General features: G+C 40.5%; 1 protein-coding gene across 1 annotated transcript in view; it reads right to left on the bottom strand.

Moving 5' to 3' along the window:
- Positions 1 to 14,861, bottom strand: part of LOC111235209 (ankyrin-3-like) — a 94,524-nt gene that overhangs the window by 43,146 nt on the left and 36,517 nt on the right. Inside the window, exons 6-16 of the mRNA XM_022763577.1 lie at positions 13,628 to 13,813; positions 11,167 to 11,265; positions 9,084 to 9,182; positions 8,818 to 8,916; positions 8,015 to 8,212; positions 7,058 to 7,156; positions 6,728 to 6,826; positions 6,491 to 6,589; positions 6,197 to 6,394; positions 4,501 to 4,599; positions 1,932 to 2,030 (exon numbers count right to left, since the gene is read on the bottom strand). Coding sequence (XP_022619298.1) covers positions 1,932 to 2,030; positions 4,501 to 4,599; positions 6,197 to 6,394; positions 6,491 to 6,589; positions 6,728 to 6,826; positions 7,058 to 7,156; positions 8,015 to 8,212; positions 8,818 to 8,916; positions 9,084 to 9,182; positions 11,167 to 11,265; positions 13,628 to 13,813 — 1,374 coding nt within the window. The remainder of the gene's footprint in view (positions 1 to 1,931; positions 2,031 to 4,500; positions 4,600 to 6,196; positions 6,395 to 6,490; positions 6,590 to 6,727; positions 6,827 to 7,057; positions 7,157 to 8,014; positions 8,213 to 8,817; positions 8,917 to 9,083; positions 9,183 to 11,166; positions 11,266 to 13,627; positions 13,814 to 14,861) is intronic.

Consider the following 14,861-nt stretch of genomic DNA (forward strand, 5'->3'; position numbering starts at 1 on the left):
TTTATTCCATTCATAATCAAAATGGAATTCACATCATACATTATAGACCAAAGTGTGTATGATGAACACTTTGGTTAGACCAGGCTGTCCGACAACTGATTTCTGCAGTCGTGGCTGTGGACTATAAAGACTTAAACTAAGAACCCAACATAGTAATCAACTGGTGCCAAGAAGTTCAGAGGGTTCAATCATTTCATTTCAATCATATGCTGCAACAACCACATAAGTAATTAATAATAAAATCTGCTGGCATTAGGTGCGACAGCGTCAATATATAACAGGAATTGTTTGGGCAGATAGAGGTCGTGCTACAGATATTAAGGCAAAAGTGATAAAACTCAACAGTCATGGCAGCAAATATACAGTCATGTAACCTGGTCTCAGCTGTGGATTGACCCACAGATGCCATATATAGATATTATTAAACATTAAATATTAATATCACCTCCATCTCGGCAAACTTAAAGATGATTTCATATTTATCATTGGTTGTGGACTACTGCTCCATGTAAAACTTGCAAATGAGATCATCTAAGACCTCAGACAAAAGGTTTGCCTCAGCCGACTGAACACATACACAATAGTAAAAAAAAAAAAATCAGGAGGCAAAAAGAAGAGACAGGGAAGCAGCTGAAAAGGGGAGAAGTAATATTCTTCATAGACAGCATTAAAGATGGCATTTAAATTCATTTCCCTGTTAGGAACTCCATCGGTGGTAATGTGAGCTGCAGGTGAGCTTTATTCAACACCCTGGGAAGCCTTGAAGTCCACAGAGAGGTGAAGTGACTTTAGCTTAAATAAGAGTGAGTAAAAGCAAGAGGTGAGTATAGTATGGGAAAAACTGTCACATATATTTCTATGTCACCATGTTACTTAAATCTGGTTATATTTTTTGGATTGTTTACAGTGAAACTTATTTCCTGAGTTAATGTCGCAATTCCAGCTCCTCTTGTCTGTGTGCAGAGATGTGACCATGTTTTATGCAACTTTGTGAACATTCACTGCTCACATTTGTGCACAAATGCTTGTAGACAACTCCTCTAGTACACACAGATTGATCCATTTCCAACACACCAACTTTAGCAGCCAAATGAAAAATTTATAGAAGAAGAGAGGAAGAAAAGAGGCAGGGAGAAATGACTAAGACGGTGGGAGGGAGGCAGGAAAAGTAAAGGAATAAATAGAGACAGATACAGATTAAGGGAGAGAAAGCTAGCATGAGGAAGAGCCACTGACAAAAAGGTGGCGTCGCACAAAGATAAATTAGTCTTCAAGCTTTGGTCTCCTCTTGCCGGATGTCTGTCTTCAATGTCAGTCAACAGCCAAAAACATATTTAGTTAGTTGGCTCTACCATTCTGCTCATACTTATTCAGTGGTTTTCACAGTCAACCAAAGCCTAGCAGGAGACAAACCACAACTTGACCATATGTCAACGACAATGTGTGTTTGTGTGTGTCAGACATTTCAACAAGAGCAGTAATTAAAGTGTTTTTTTTTTTTGCTTTTTTTTTTTATTATTAGGAACACACAAGATTTATAGCTCTGGAACAGACTTGGGTGGGTGGATTCTGGAGAAATTTATGATATGTACAGTCCATTCACATGTGCTCTCCAGTTTTGTTTTATGAGAAATATGAAATATAGCATCCTGTAAACCACCAAGCTCAATATGCTGATGGTATAAGCTAAGTTCTAGCTAGTCGAATAGTTTCAAAAACTTTGCTGAGGTCCAGGAAAAAGCTGCACATTCACTCACAATGTCAAAGAGTAGACAAGATGGAATGGGAGAAAATGGGTGGGTATTACACCTTCATACATACACATGTATATTACATGAAAAAAACACTGTTAATGGTCTGAGATGGCACTGAGAGCATAAGCCAGGTGGAATCATTTTAGTACATGTGTTTATGTGTGTTTGTGTGGATACCTTAGCGGCAGCATGTGGGGAAGCTCCCTGATCCAGCAGCAGCAGTGCCACTCGCTGATTATCGTAGTGAGCGGCTACATGCAGTGGAGTTAGCCCACTCTAAAACACACACACACACACACACACACACACACACACACACACACACCGGACACACACACACACCGCACACACACCGCACACACACACACACACACACGCAGGCATGCAACACAACAGCAAGTTAGAGGATCACTGAACACATACAAGCACAAACACTCTGATAAGTAAAGTGAAACAAACAGAATGTAACAGTATGAAGGGAGATGGACATCAAACTGATGGAAGATATTTAGTACAGGAAAAAGTTTAGACTTCATGCTGAAATCTTGAATAAGAAGGTTATGGGAGGGTGGCATTATCAAGAGACATGATGAGCACATCCTTTCTGTCCCATGAAATGTATCTCCAAAATGTCAACTTCCCACCAAATGTTTTTTAAACGGTTTATTTAGCTTAAGAAGCAGGATTTTTTCTCAGCCCATAAAGGAACACTTACAACAGTACTTCACTGATGTAGCATTGCACTCTACAACACTGTATGACACACAACAGACCAAAAAGGATCAAAATCGATGCAGCAGAACCAGAGATATCGCCTTTTTTATGCAATGCATTCATCTTTTTGGATGCAGCATTTGTTGTCATTGATTTGGTGTAAAGATCCCCTGAAGACATTTTCAGAAATAAAAATATGATGCTTAAGGTAATAATGTGTCTGATGGTTTTTAACACATAAAAGAAAAATTACCTCGTTATAAAATATAATAAATATACGAAAAATCCAGAAACTACAAATATGCAAATACTTTTAATTTCAAAAGTTTAACTTCTAGGCCGTAGTTGTCTCCTGTTTCACAGAAATGCCCATTCTCAGTGTGTGTGCACTGGAGGTTTTTCAGTTTCCACATCACACTTGGTTGTGATGTCACAAAATCATGCTCGTAGTCAGATTTAAGGTAAGCACAAAGAAACATTCCTATGATGAATGTGAAAACAGTCTTCTGGAGTCAAACACTGCACAGGGCATCTCAAACATCCAAGGGAAGTGCCTACTCATTTTTGAGAGGAAGGGGCCTTTATTTCTGTTTTTTTCTCGTGGCATTGGTAAATAAAGAGCTGTGAGTTGGATGATGGCACCTTATGCTTCTGAGCTACAGCCAAAGCATTCCAGGCACACAATACACAACTTATATCCCACTCAGCAACCAGGACTGAGTCAGCAGGATGCTCGCTGAGCCACTGGAATGTCCCACTCATTCAGCAGACACTTGAAGTTACTCAGAAAAAAAATGTCCAGAATACATCCTGCTAATCTCATGAGCTGTTACAATGTGTAGTTACAGCTGTGATATTATGGTGTCAAAATGTGAGGAAACCAAATAAGCGTCTTTGTCTCTTGTCTTTCTTCTCATCTTTAATAAGAAAATAAATGTCATTAAACTGCAATAAAGGCCTGATTTTGCTTTGTGTTTAGACTCAGTGTTACAATGGGACTGATTTTAGTGTGACACCAACAAGCAGCGTGGAAGCTTCATTATCATACCTGACTGCCATTATGTTAAATGCTCTCAGATGGTGGCACACACACACACACACACACACACACACACACACACACACACACACACACACACACACACACACACACACACACACACACACACACACACGCTTAGCTAACATTATAATCAGTGCCAGTAGGCATGTGCTAAGTAAGTGTGTCAATATGTGTGTGTGTGTATAAAAGGGTGCATGTGGAGGTGGAATGAGTGCATGTCATCGGGGTAATAAGAGCAAATCTTCACAGAAGGTTTTTGCAACAGGACAAGCATGTGTTGGCCGTGTTGTCTTGGGATCAGTCCTAAACATGACCCTCCTCCTCAGACAACCCCCGTCAACCCTGTGTCACGCTGCAGCTTGGAAGATACAACTGAAAAAGGTTCTGTTTACTCTCTTAGAGACAGGTTGGGTAAGGGCAGGCGACAGAAAGACTCTATGAATGATAAATGGGCACAGAACCTGAATGACCTCTTGATTTTGGCCATTTGTTGGCCAGATCTCACCAGAAAAGTCAACTGCTGCATGTATAAACTCTTTGTTCATGTTTTACACTTTGTTATATAAGATTATCTTCTATATACATCTGCTAATAATCATATCAGCTGTTTTTACTTTTCATTTCTTCACTATTCCTAGTGCTTCTGCTTTATGATCACAGGTATCTCTAAGGATTATTTGAAAACTATGGCTCTGATCCTGACACACCTTGCTGCTATTTGCATGTGTTGATGATGTCGAAATTTTAGACAATTTTATTGTCTTCATTTTTCTTTGTGCAGGAGTGTCATCTATAGATATAGTCATTTCTGTGCCAGGCCCCTCCCTCAGCTCATGTTTTCCAGTAGCAACACATCTGAAAACATACTTAAATGTTGGTCAAGATTAAGATTAACTCTCTAAAGTGTGTTGTTAACCAGGCCTCTCTTCTTTCTTTTTTTTTTTTTGTTTTTTTTTTAAAGCATCTCACCTTTCCAGCAGCATCAGGCACAGCTCTCTTCTGTAGGAGGAGACTGGCGACTTCCATCTTGCCGTATTTTGCTGCCACATGTAGGGGACTGAACCCTTTCTGTTGAACACAGAACAACATACATCATCAAAATGACTGACAGTGGGAAGATGGAGAGCATGGAAAGAACAGAGAGGACAAGTAGAGATGGGTATTCAAACAGGAAGTGAATATTTGCAGTGTATCAGGTCAGCCCTTGCTGAGCTGGGGTCAATCTGCTCTTCATAATAACATAGTTTCTCACATAGTTGTAAAGAGGGTATCTGAATTATTAATGCAATGACACAGAATCTGTTTTTACCTAAAAATAAAAAATAAAAAAATGAAGATTTGAACATGGGTTCGTAGCAGCACCACTGAAACAATGTTTGGATCACCTTTGACACATGACACTATCATTCAGACTCTGAAAAACTCTAAAAAGTATCAGTAGTAGAAGAGGCTAAACATTCTGATAAAGGTTTATGTTGAATTAAATTAAACTTGATTTTCAACTATCATAAATCATATTGTGTGTGCATGACTAATTTAGTTATAACAACACATGAACATAAGATTGTTTTAAGGTATCTGATACACTGAGAAACTAAACCAAAGGCCCTTAATTCCTTATGCACTCCAGATCTATAAATGGCTTTTGTATAATGTGATCATGTTAATCTTGGCTTCCATCCTGTGTGTATGTGAGGATATTTAAAGACATTAGGTCATATTTTCCAAAGGAATGTGGGACTCCCACAGATTCTTATTCCATGCTCTGAAACACATGACCTGATTTGTGTGACTGTTTACAGTCAGTTCTCATACAGTTTATACTGTAAATTATAATTTTAGAGAGAAAGCAGACTGCTGGATAGAAAAGCTAGTTTTAAATGTTTGCAAATGAAGACACTTTAAAGATACATAAAATTATGTAAACATCAAAAATGGGTCAATTCATGATTCTCTTCCCAGGTTGGTATGACATAATTTCCTCGAACAGATTACTCAGGTGATATCCCAAAAGATGTGTGTGTGTGTGTGTGTGTGTGTGTGTGTGTGAGCAAGTGAGCAATGACACCATAGGGTTTACTCTTCATTAATCTGTTCCACTGACAGAGGTCACCTTGAAAGACGGCCCCCAGCAACATATCACACACATGCACAAACCGGTTCCATAAAGACAACTCCACAGTTCTGTTTGACCTTGATCTGTGCTGTTAGTGAGAAGAAAAGTGACAGAATCGGTGCATGGTTGACTGCATGGATGACAAAAAAAACTCCTGTGGTAAAAGTGTTTTAAATTACTGTGCTAACAGTAATTCTACCACCAACCTGAATGTGAACATAGTAAAATTAATGAGACAGAACCTAACATGGTTGAGCTGTGTAAGTTAATTGTAGGCAGGTTATGGGTCTATGAATGCGTTTGTCGTGAGGACAGCATATATCAGGAGCAACAAACTCTGACTAATAAACAGGATAAGAAGGTATAGGAAACAGAGACTGGTGCCCACTAGTGGAGATACATGGCACTGAAATAAGTTGACGTGATGCTGGGTTCTCCAGATGCGTTTGTCCATGTTTGAGTGTTATGTGCTATCATGTAAAAAAAAAAAAGAGAAATATTCAATTCCATCACATTGTGCAATCATGTGACACCCTCCATCAGACTTACTTTAGTTGAGGAGGAGAGCGAGGCTCCATTCTCCAGCAGCATGGCAGCAACATCTTGGTGTCCTTCGCGGGCAGCCAGGTGAAGGGGGGTGTAGCCTGAGGTGGTGGCAGCGTTGGCAGAGGCGCCGCACTGCAGCAGCTGCTGGACGATGTCGACTTTCCCTAGCCGACTGGAGATGTGCAACGCAGTCTGGTCATCCTGTGGAGAAGGAAAAAGTGACTTTGGGCCTAGTATTTTATCATCGTTTGTTTCCCCCCCGGCACAGTGAGTGATAATGAGTCTCAGTGCTCTAACCTTGGACTTGGTCTCCACCTTGGCTCCGTTCTTAAGCAGGTATCGGACTACGTCTGTCTGCCCTGCCCTGGCTGCCATGTGGAGAGCTGTCTCACCGCGCTGGAAAAAACACAGAACTGGGAGTCAGTGGGAGCTTTTTATATGCAGTGATGTAAGACTTGAACTCTGAACAGAAGCAAAAACTTTGAAAACTCAAGCACTTCTAACATGTAACTGCATCATAAATTATCCACTCACTACGTTGGTGGTGTTGGGTGATGCTCCATGGTGTGTCAGAGCATGGACAATGTTCTCATGGCCCATGAAGGCTGCCACATGGATGGGTGTCAGGCCAGACTGCAGGGAAACAAATATGATCATTACAATGAAACATTACTATAAACACAAAGCTGTGAATTCCAAACTAACACAAGCCCCACTCACAGGAAAGCTAGACTGTGTATTAAATGGTAGAGCTTAGAATATCTAAAAATCAGTATTGTTTAAAGAAACCACTCCGTGGGCCAAGTCCTAAAGAGGCAGTCAAGCAGAAGAGCAGAGTAAATGGGGTCCCGTGTGGTGTAGTACCTCAGTGACAGCCTGGATAGAAGCTCCATGTTTAAGCAACAGCTCCATCACTTTGACTCTGTTCTTCTTGCAGGCGATGTGAAGTGGAGTGAAACCATTCTGCACACGGACAGAAAGGAAGAAAAAAATCTCAGTGTAAAGCCAGCACTAGTATCTTCACTAAGTATAAGGGATGGACTCTCCACAGCCACTGTGTGACTGCTTTTACTAGGCTGACGAGGGGAAGCAAATTATCTGCCAGGAAAGGAATGAGTGGTACAGAAAATGTCAGATGCAAACAAGAAGAGTGAGGCGGAAACCCTCTCTCAAAGTTATTCTTACTTCTTCAAATCCTTTTTGTTTCCCTTTGTGTAAGTGGAGTGAAATCTAGATCTTGCTTCATCCCTACTCTCAATTCTCTGCTTCTCTACACTCTGGCACCATCTAACATTTTTTTATCACTAGTAACTAACTAAAGTTTATCTGTACAGCACATTTCACAGATACAAACTCACACAGCGCTTTACATCAATAAAAAAGTAACAAAAGTTCCAAACACTACTATCAATTCTCCCTTTTCACACCATCATATCAATGCAGCATGCAGTGTATCCTGTTGACTGGCTCATTTTGCTGCACCTACAGTGTGGTCCAAAAGAATGAGACTACTAGGAAAGTGTTCCCAGACTTTTGGACCTTACTGTAAATAGTTCCTCTGTAACCAGATAAGCTACACTGTGGTAAAACAGCATTTTCTTTTCTCATTGCCTTTATTAATCTAATACATAAAACAATGAAAAAATGATCAAATATAAAAAATATTCATTCAAATAACATATATTTTGTTGACTAATGATATGACCAGCTATCAGCCCTCAAAAGCCAGTATTTGCTCATTGCTTTTGTCCAATATGACCATGCCACATTTCACTTTCACTCCCTGCATCCCTCCAACCCTGTCCACCCCTTTATCCCTACCAGGGCCTTGGCATTCGGGTTGGCCTTCTTGTCCACGATGAGCTTTGCCACCTTGTAGTGACCACAGTGGGCAGCGACGTGCAACGCCGTTAGGTAGTCGTTGGTGACGTCGTCCACAGGCACGTCATGCTGGAGTAGGAGCTGGACGCAGTTCAAGTGGTCCCCCTGAGTGGCCATGTGGAGCGGTGACAGGCCGTTCTATAGTGGGGGGAGAGAGGGAAAGAAAGAGAGAGAGAGAAGGGGAGAGAGAGAGAGGCAGACAGAGAGCGAGACAAAGAGAGAGAGACAAACACACACGCAGACGGACACATAGACAGATGGACAGACAGACACAGTAAGTTAGGGCGTGGCCATGCGCTGCACAGAAAGACTGTGAAGGAAGTTGTTGAGAAGGTTACAGAAGCATTGTTATAACGAGGTCATTACAACAATGTCTATTTTGTTACACTGGTCGTCCTGCGAGGTCAAACTGTGGGGCTACGCAGCGGGGACAGGCTGTTCTGGAGAGGTCGCACAGACGTTATGGAGACAATGCGACAACACTACAGCAACAACAACAGACCTGCTATCTGATTGGCTAACAGATGTCAAATGGTTCTGTGTGATTAGGAAATCTAGTTTATGCAAACAACTGTATTGAGTGTTATTAACAAACTGTACCCTGTTGCAAGTGAAATGTGATTTATTCTATTCTGTTTTATAACAGCCAGTGGAAAAAATGAAAATGTGACATGCATTTGTGACCTATCCTTTCCTATTCTGAATAAAGCAGTGTCTCCTGAATTAATTGCCCCAGTAGCTACCTTGGTCTTGGATAGGATAGGTGCTCCTCGGTCTAGTAGGATTTCTACCACCTGCTCGTGTCCGCTCCTCGCCCCACAGTGAAGAGGTGTCAGACCGTCCTAAAAAAGGAGAGAGAGAGAGAGAGAGAGAGAGAGAAAAGGCATAGATAAATCACAGGAAATTAAAAATCCTGGTTGCTGCCTTTTCTGCAAACTTCACACTATAAAATGTGACAAGAGTCAAATCCAGATGAAGACACAGCAACAAATGGGGTCTATGATCTCACCTTGGTCTTTGCATCAATTTTGGACCCTCTGTCCAGGAGCAGCTTGACCATGTTGCTGTTGCCCCTTTTTGCTGCCACATGAAGTGGCGTGATGTCATTCTGAACAAAGAAGAAGTAGTAAGTGTTGTGAGTCAGCTGTCAAATCAGAGCTAATGGTTTATTATCTACACAAAAGCTAACATCATGCATGTCCATCTAAATAGTCTATAATTAATTAAAATTAATTCATTGGATTACACATGTAATCGTGTGGACTGTAAACAGATTGCAATGTTTTTATTTCTAGTCAGCTCTAATATAAACCATACACTCTCCTGATTAAGGATACATAGTCTTTTATCAAGTAAACGGCTCCATTCTTGAATCCCATCTATCTCCCCTGCAGTAGCATGTCTTTCTGGACCCAACTTGTAATCAGTGTCAAAAAGCAGCACAAACGCCAACACTCCTTCACACACAAGCTGATATAATTACAGGCCACTGTTGACTCTGGTTAACTAGTGTTTACTGTGGCCACAAACAAATTTTTAATTGTAATTTTCAGTTTTAATTAGCACCTGCTCTAGACCACAATGTAAATATCACAGTAAATAAATACTAATTATACTCTGCTTATGTGTTTCATTATATCAAAGTATTTCTTAAAATAAGAATGATACCGGTGAAGAGATGCACCTGACTGAGCAGCTTATAATACAGCTCATGTAACATTTATAATGCTCTATATGCTTTATTAATGCTTTGTTTAATGGACAGTAGGGGATGTATCATTTATTATCATTTCAAGTGGGCACTGGGAGACCCCAATTCCCACTTAAAATAAATGATAATGATGTCCCTTGCCGTGTTTACAGTGAACACACACACACACAGTGAGAAGCAAACCAATATGAGCTTCAACGCAAGTCCATCAAAATTAAAACACATCTAAAAACATTTTCAACTATCTTGTCTTCGTCGAGTGCTGTCTGATGGTTTTCCTTATATACAGTCCAGTTGACTAGTGGATCTCCATTTTTAAAGTACAAAGTCTGTACTCTTTCAACCTTGTTCTTTTAAAAACTAAAAAAATCTCTTTCATGTCTGAGTATCCTTAACTAATTTCAAGGGCAGTCTGAAGCTGAATTAACACATCCACTCTTTAATAAAAATTTAATTTTGTTCTTAAAAACACTTGCTCTTTGAAAACAAATATAATCCAGTGCACTGTCTAGGTCCTCATTCAACCCTCTGGGGCTTAAATTATGCAATTCAAAAATCCTGAAAGCTTTCCTCTTAGGGAGTAACATCTCTAAATCTCCCACTGTATTCCACAGTGATGCCTTCTCAATCCCTACATATTTAAGGTAAGAGAATGAATGCTCATTTTCATGAAATATGCTGCAACTGGATTCTCTTTTTCTCTAACTGTATAATGTACTAGAGAAGAGTTACACAACATGTTTTAACTTTGACTCTTTACAGTGTCTCCACTGTCATTATTTGTTAAAAGAGAGGGATTAACAGCTCATCACAGTTAATGTGGGGGGCTCTGGTTTCACATAGTTTTTCTTTCTTGTAGCAGCAGGTGCCTTCATCTCTAAATGCCAAGTCTACTAATAATAATACTTCTGCAAAAATCCAACATTTTACATTTGTGTCTTCAGTTGACGCTCTTAACCTGAGGGGCTCATGCTAAATAATAACTGTAGAGTGAGTTAGCATTCATGAATGGGTTTTGTTTGCAATGAGCCTAAAATGGAGGAGTGTAATGACTACAATAGGCCTTTTACACAGAAGACCTTTTGACATGTCACAGAAGGAAAAGCGCAGGTGCGAATAATAAAATGAATGGTGGTTGAGTTCCAATGAGCTGCTACATTTTCACTGAGGCTTTCAGCTTAATGAGACACTTGAATCAAACTGAGACATTGTTAATGTTATTAGTAACACTTGTGCTTTACCTACTATGAAAAGTCAAAATGACTGCTGCGAAAAAGAACCATTGTCCCAGCATAACATCATACTATAAACACTTTTACTCTTATTTACCTTTAATGTTGGTAATACCCCTCCCAAACAGCAGATGGCAGAATAAACTCACCCGAGCCATGAAGTCCACAGCAGCGCCTCGGTTCAGCAGGAGTGTGGCCACGTTAATGTTGCCATAGTGAGCCGCGATGTGGAGAGGGGTGAAACCACTCTGAGGATTGAAGAAAGCCGTACAACACGCACATGCAAACAGACAAGCCACACATTACATCACAAACTATGAAACACAGTACTCATGTACACTTCAGTCGTGACACTGAGCATTTACAGCAGTCTACAAAGGCCTATGGTTCACATACAATCACACTTCATCAGACAAGGACACATTTTACAAAACACTGTTAAACTAACACCTGACTTTTCTCACAGTGGCAGAAAAAGTCCTTTAATAGAAGCATCGAACATGGGGCCATTGGTATGCTGACAACTAGAGGGGTTTTAAAGTCAGTATACCATGCGGGCTTCTATGTGCTTTCATGATACTGAAATATCACTCATCGTTACACTAACACACTGGGCAAAGTACAGTTTGATTATGTGGGCCTGAGTGTCATATACAATTCAATTTTGACAGATATTATTTAGAGGTAATTAGTATGAATCTCACTTACAACCTGATAGTGTGCAAAAAGTGTCCTGCAAATGAACCTGATGTCCATTTGTTAGCATCTTAAATGAGAATCATTTCCCGGCAAAACCCCTGGCTTAGTGAGCAACAGCTGACAAAGCAACAAAAGGACACTGGAAACAATCCGTCCAATGACGGAGGGAATCTCATATTAAGCTATCTAATCACTGAAAATCCCTGTTTCAAATAACCAATAATCGTGTGGGAAGCAGGTGTCTCAGACTTGTGTATCCACATATCTGCTGATATCTGGTGTCCCAAACCGAAAACACTACTACAACTATGAACAATTTCAAAAGATATTCTTAGACTTTGCAATCATATTAGAAAAGTATGGTAACCAAAAAATTAAATGAACCACAAAAATCTGCCTTTTTGTAGTCAATCTGCAGAGATACAGTAGTTAATCTCATCTTCTTTTTATCAAATCTGCAATAACTTTTTTCCATCTTTGATCAGCGTACTACGCAAATTTGTTTGCCATAACACACGCGTCTCAGGTGACAAAGCCATTTTTGGATGAGTCATACCAGATAACTAGCAAGCCTGCCAAAGCCAGAAACAATGCCAACCAAAACAGGCGCACCCAGAAGGTGGCCACCTGACTTTGGTGTGACGAAGGGCTCCTTGTTACCATAGAAGCAGTGTCGAGCTAGCTTATTGCTTTGGTCCCATGCAAAATGCTTTAGGTGCAAGGGTTGAGGATTAGAAGTACTAAAAACCAACATGGGGTAGACTAGTTAACTAATTCTACTAGCTGTCTGTTGCTAGAAGGCTGGGTTCCTTTACAGCTTAATGGGGATTTGGTTGCCATGCAGGTTATGGACAAACCGCTGCTTTTCAATGAATGATAACCACTTTCCATGCTAACACTGGTTATCATGTTAATCAGTTTCATGGACGGACTGTGTCAGGACACAGTAGGACAACATTTTGTCAACAGTCCCAAAGAATTTTGGCAAAAATAACAGCCGAAGCTTAAGCTTTGGTCACCATGAAACCATTAGAATCAAGGAAAAAACCTTGATACCCAAACCTCCAGCCTCAGGATTAACTAAATCAGTATTAGTGAAACATGCGCTACTCTGACTCTCTCCATGACTAGAGATATCCACTACATGAATGAAGCGATGAAGAGGAGGAAGACGACATTGAGTTAAAATGGAAAAGGGGGAAGTGGAAGGGCTGCAGAAACACTACTGCATCAAGTCAGGAGCACTAGAGTGTTCTTTTTTTTTTCAGAGTTTTTATGAGCTGCGATGGAGAGACTACGTAATGTACAGAGTAGAGGTGTACCTCTGTTGTTCTATTCACCATCATCTACAAAGTCAAGCCAAGAGAGGAGAGAATGGGCAGTTAGTCAGAAAAAAACAGAGAAGGGCCTCCATTGACATGAAGTGGAGGAGCAGAGAGACGGGAGAAGGAGCTCAGTACAAAATAATTTATGTTAAAAAAAAAAATGATGAACATATAGTCACTATACTTATTTAAGATGTAAGTTTGAGATATAGATAATCTCAAACTTAAAATCCTCTTCCAGCATGATCATACAGTACATTCACCAATAATAATGTCTTCCATACAAAATTTTACAAGCATACAGTAATTGTTGTCCTGTTAATATGTGTTAATAATGTTTTTAAATATATATAAACTCAAAATGTACTTCTGCTCGTTTCCCCTTTCTGCCAAAAAGAGCATCAAAAACAAATTCAACCAAGAAAGAAGGAGAGAAAAAGGCAGCAAGAAACAGAAAAACACAGGAAACCAAATACATCCATAATCAAAGAAACAATCACACAATCAAAAAATCAAAGAGATTAAAAAAACAAAGCAACCAACTGAAGATCCACCAGCAGAGACAGACATCAGCGTTGTCACTCACCTTAGACTCAACATCCGCGTTGTGGTCGTTCTGCAGGAGCAGGGCCGCGGCCTTGGTGTCATCCTTGCGGGCAGCGATGTGCAGGGCAGGCAGGCGTACCTTGCCCTTTGTATCGTTCTCCAGTAGCAGGGAGACCACCTGGTCATGGCCCTGCTGGAGGGCCACCGCCAGAGGCGTGAAGCCATCCTGCATATGAGGGGAAAGAGGGGTCATTGCATGTGGATGATAGTGGATTATTTTTTTCTTTCAAACAAGTCAGAGATAACTTTACGATTGTAGAGGTGACCATTTTATATTTATGTCACTATTATCAAATCGTCAAATCACTTGTTTCAATCATTTGGGAGCTCTGCAGAAAATGACTCATCTGGATAGATAGAAAACCAATATAGAAGAATATGGAGTTCAAACTTAAGACAAAATGAGAGTTTAACCTGCTTGTAGTGTTCAAGATATTAAGTTATAACTTAAAATTCCATGTCTCAAACAGATGTAGATTTCTGAGCCTCATCTCCATATGGGGCAGCAATGTAAGTTACATAATGAATAGATGTGGTGGAGAAGGTTCCCATTTATCTCCCACACACATTATCCTTATGATGCATAATTCAGCTGAAAGCTCCTATCCAATGTGTCATACTGTGTATCTCAATATGTGTATGAGCACATATATATATGCAATGCATGTGTTTGCATCCATATATCAAGTTCACGAGTACTACATCTATGTGTGCGTGTGCACATGTGCAGGCACAATCTATGTGTATGTGTATGCACGTCCTGAAGGGCATCCCCTGTTCTACCATGTAGCCCATCAATATAAAACAATGGACTGCAGACTGGCTTGGGTATTCCATTAGCTCCATCAGCTGTTCACGTGCTTGTGTGTGTATACGTGTGGTGACTGGTAATTATGTGTGTGTGTATGGTTTCCACAGGCTGAGCAACGTAAATCAGAGCAGTAATGGCAGCAGCAGCCGTGGAGGAGAGGCAGCGAGCGGAGCGAACCTCGTGTGTGACCCACTCAAGGTCACTCTGCCTCCAACACCATACACTACCAATCAATGAAGCTCTGCCTAGTCCCTCATGAAAGAGATGGGAGAAGGGAGGGAGGGAGGAGGGGAGGTGGAGAAGGGGGCAGGTTGAGGAGGAGGGTGAAAAGGCCAAAGAGTTGACAGAGCAAGAATGTGAGACAGAGAGGATGAGAAAAAGACAGAGACAGGGAAGTAAAGAC

The sequence above is a fragment of the Seriola dumerili genome, unplaced genomic scaffold (assembly GCF_002260705.1).
Source record: "Seriola dumerili isolate Sdu_G_001 unplaced genomic scaffold, Sdu_1.0 BDQW01000478.1, whole genome shotgun sequence".
Classification (NCBI taxonomy): Eukaryota; Metazoa; Chordata; class Actinopteri; order Carangiformes; family Carangidae; genus Seriola; species Seriola dumerili.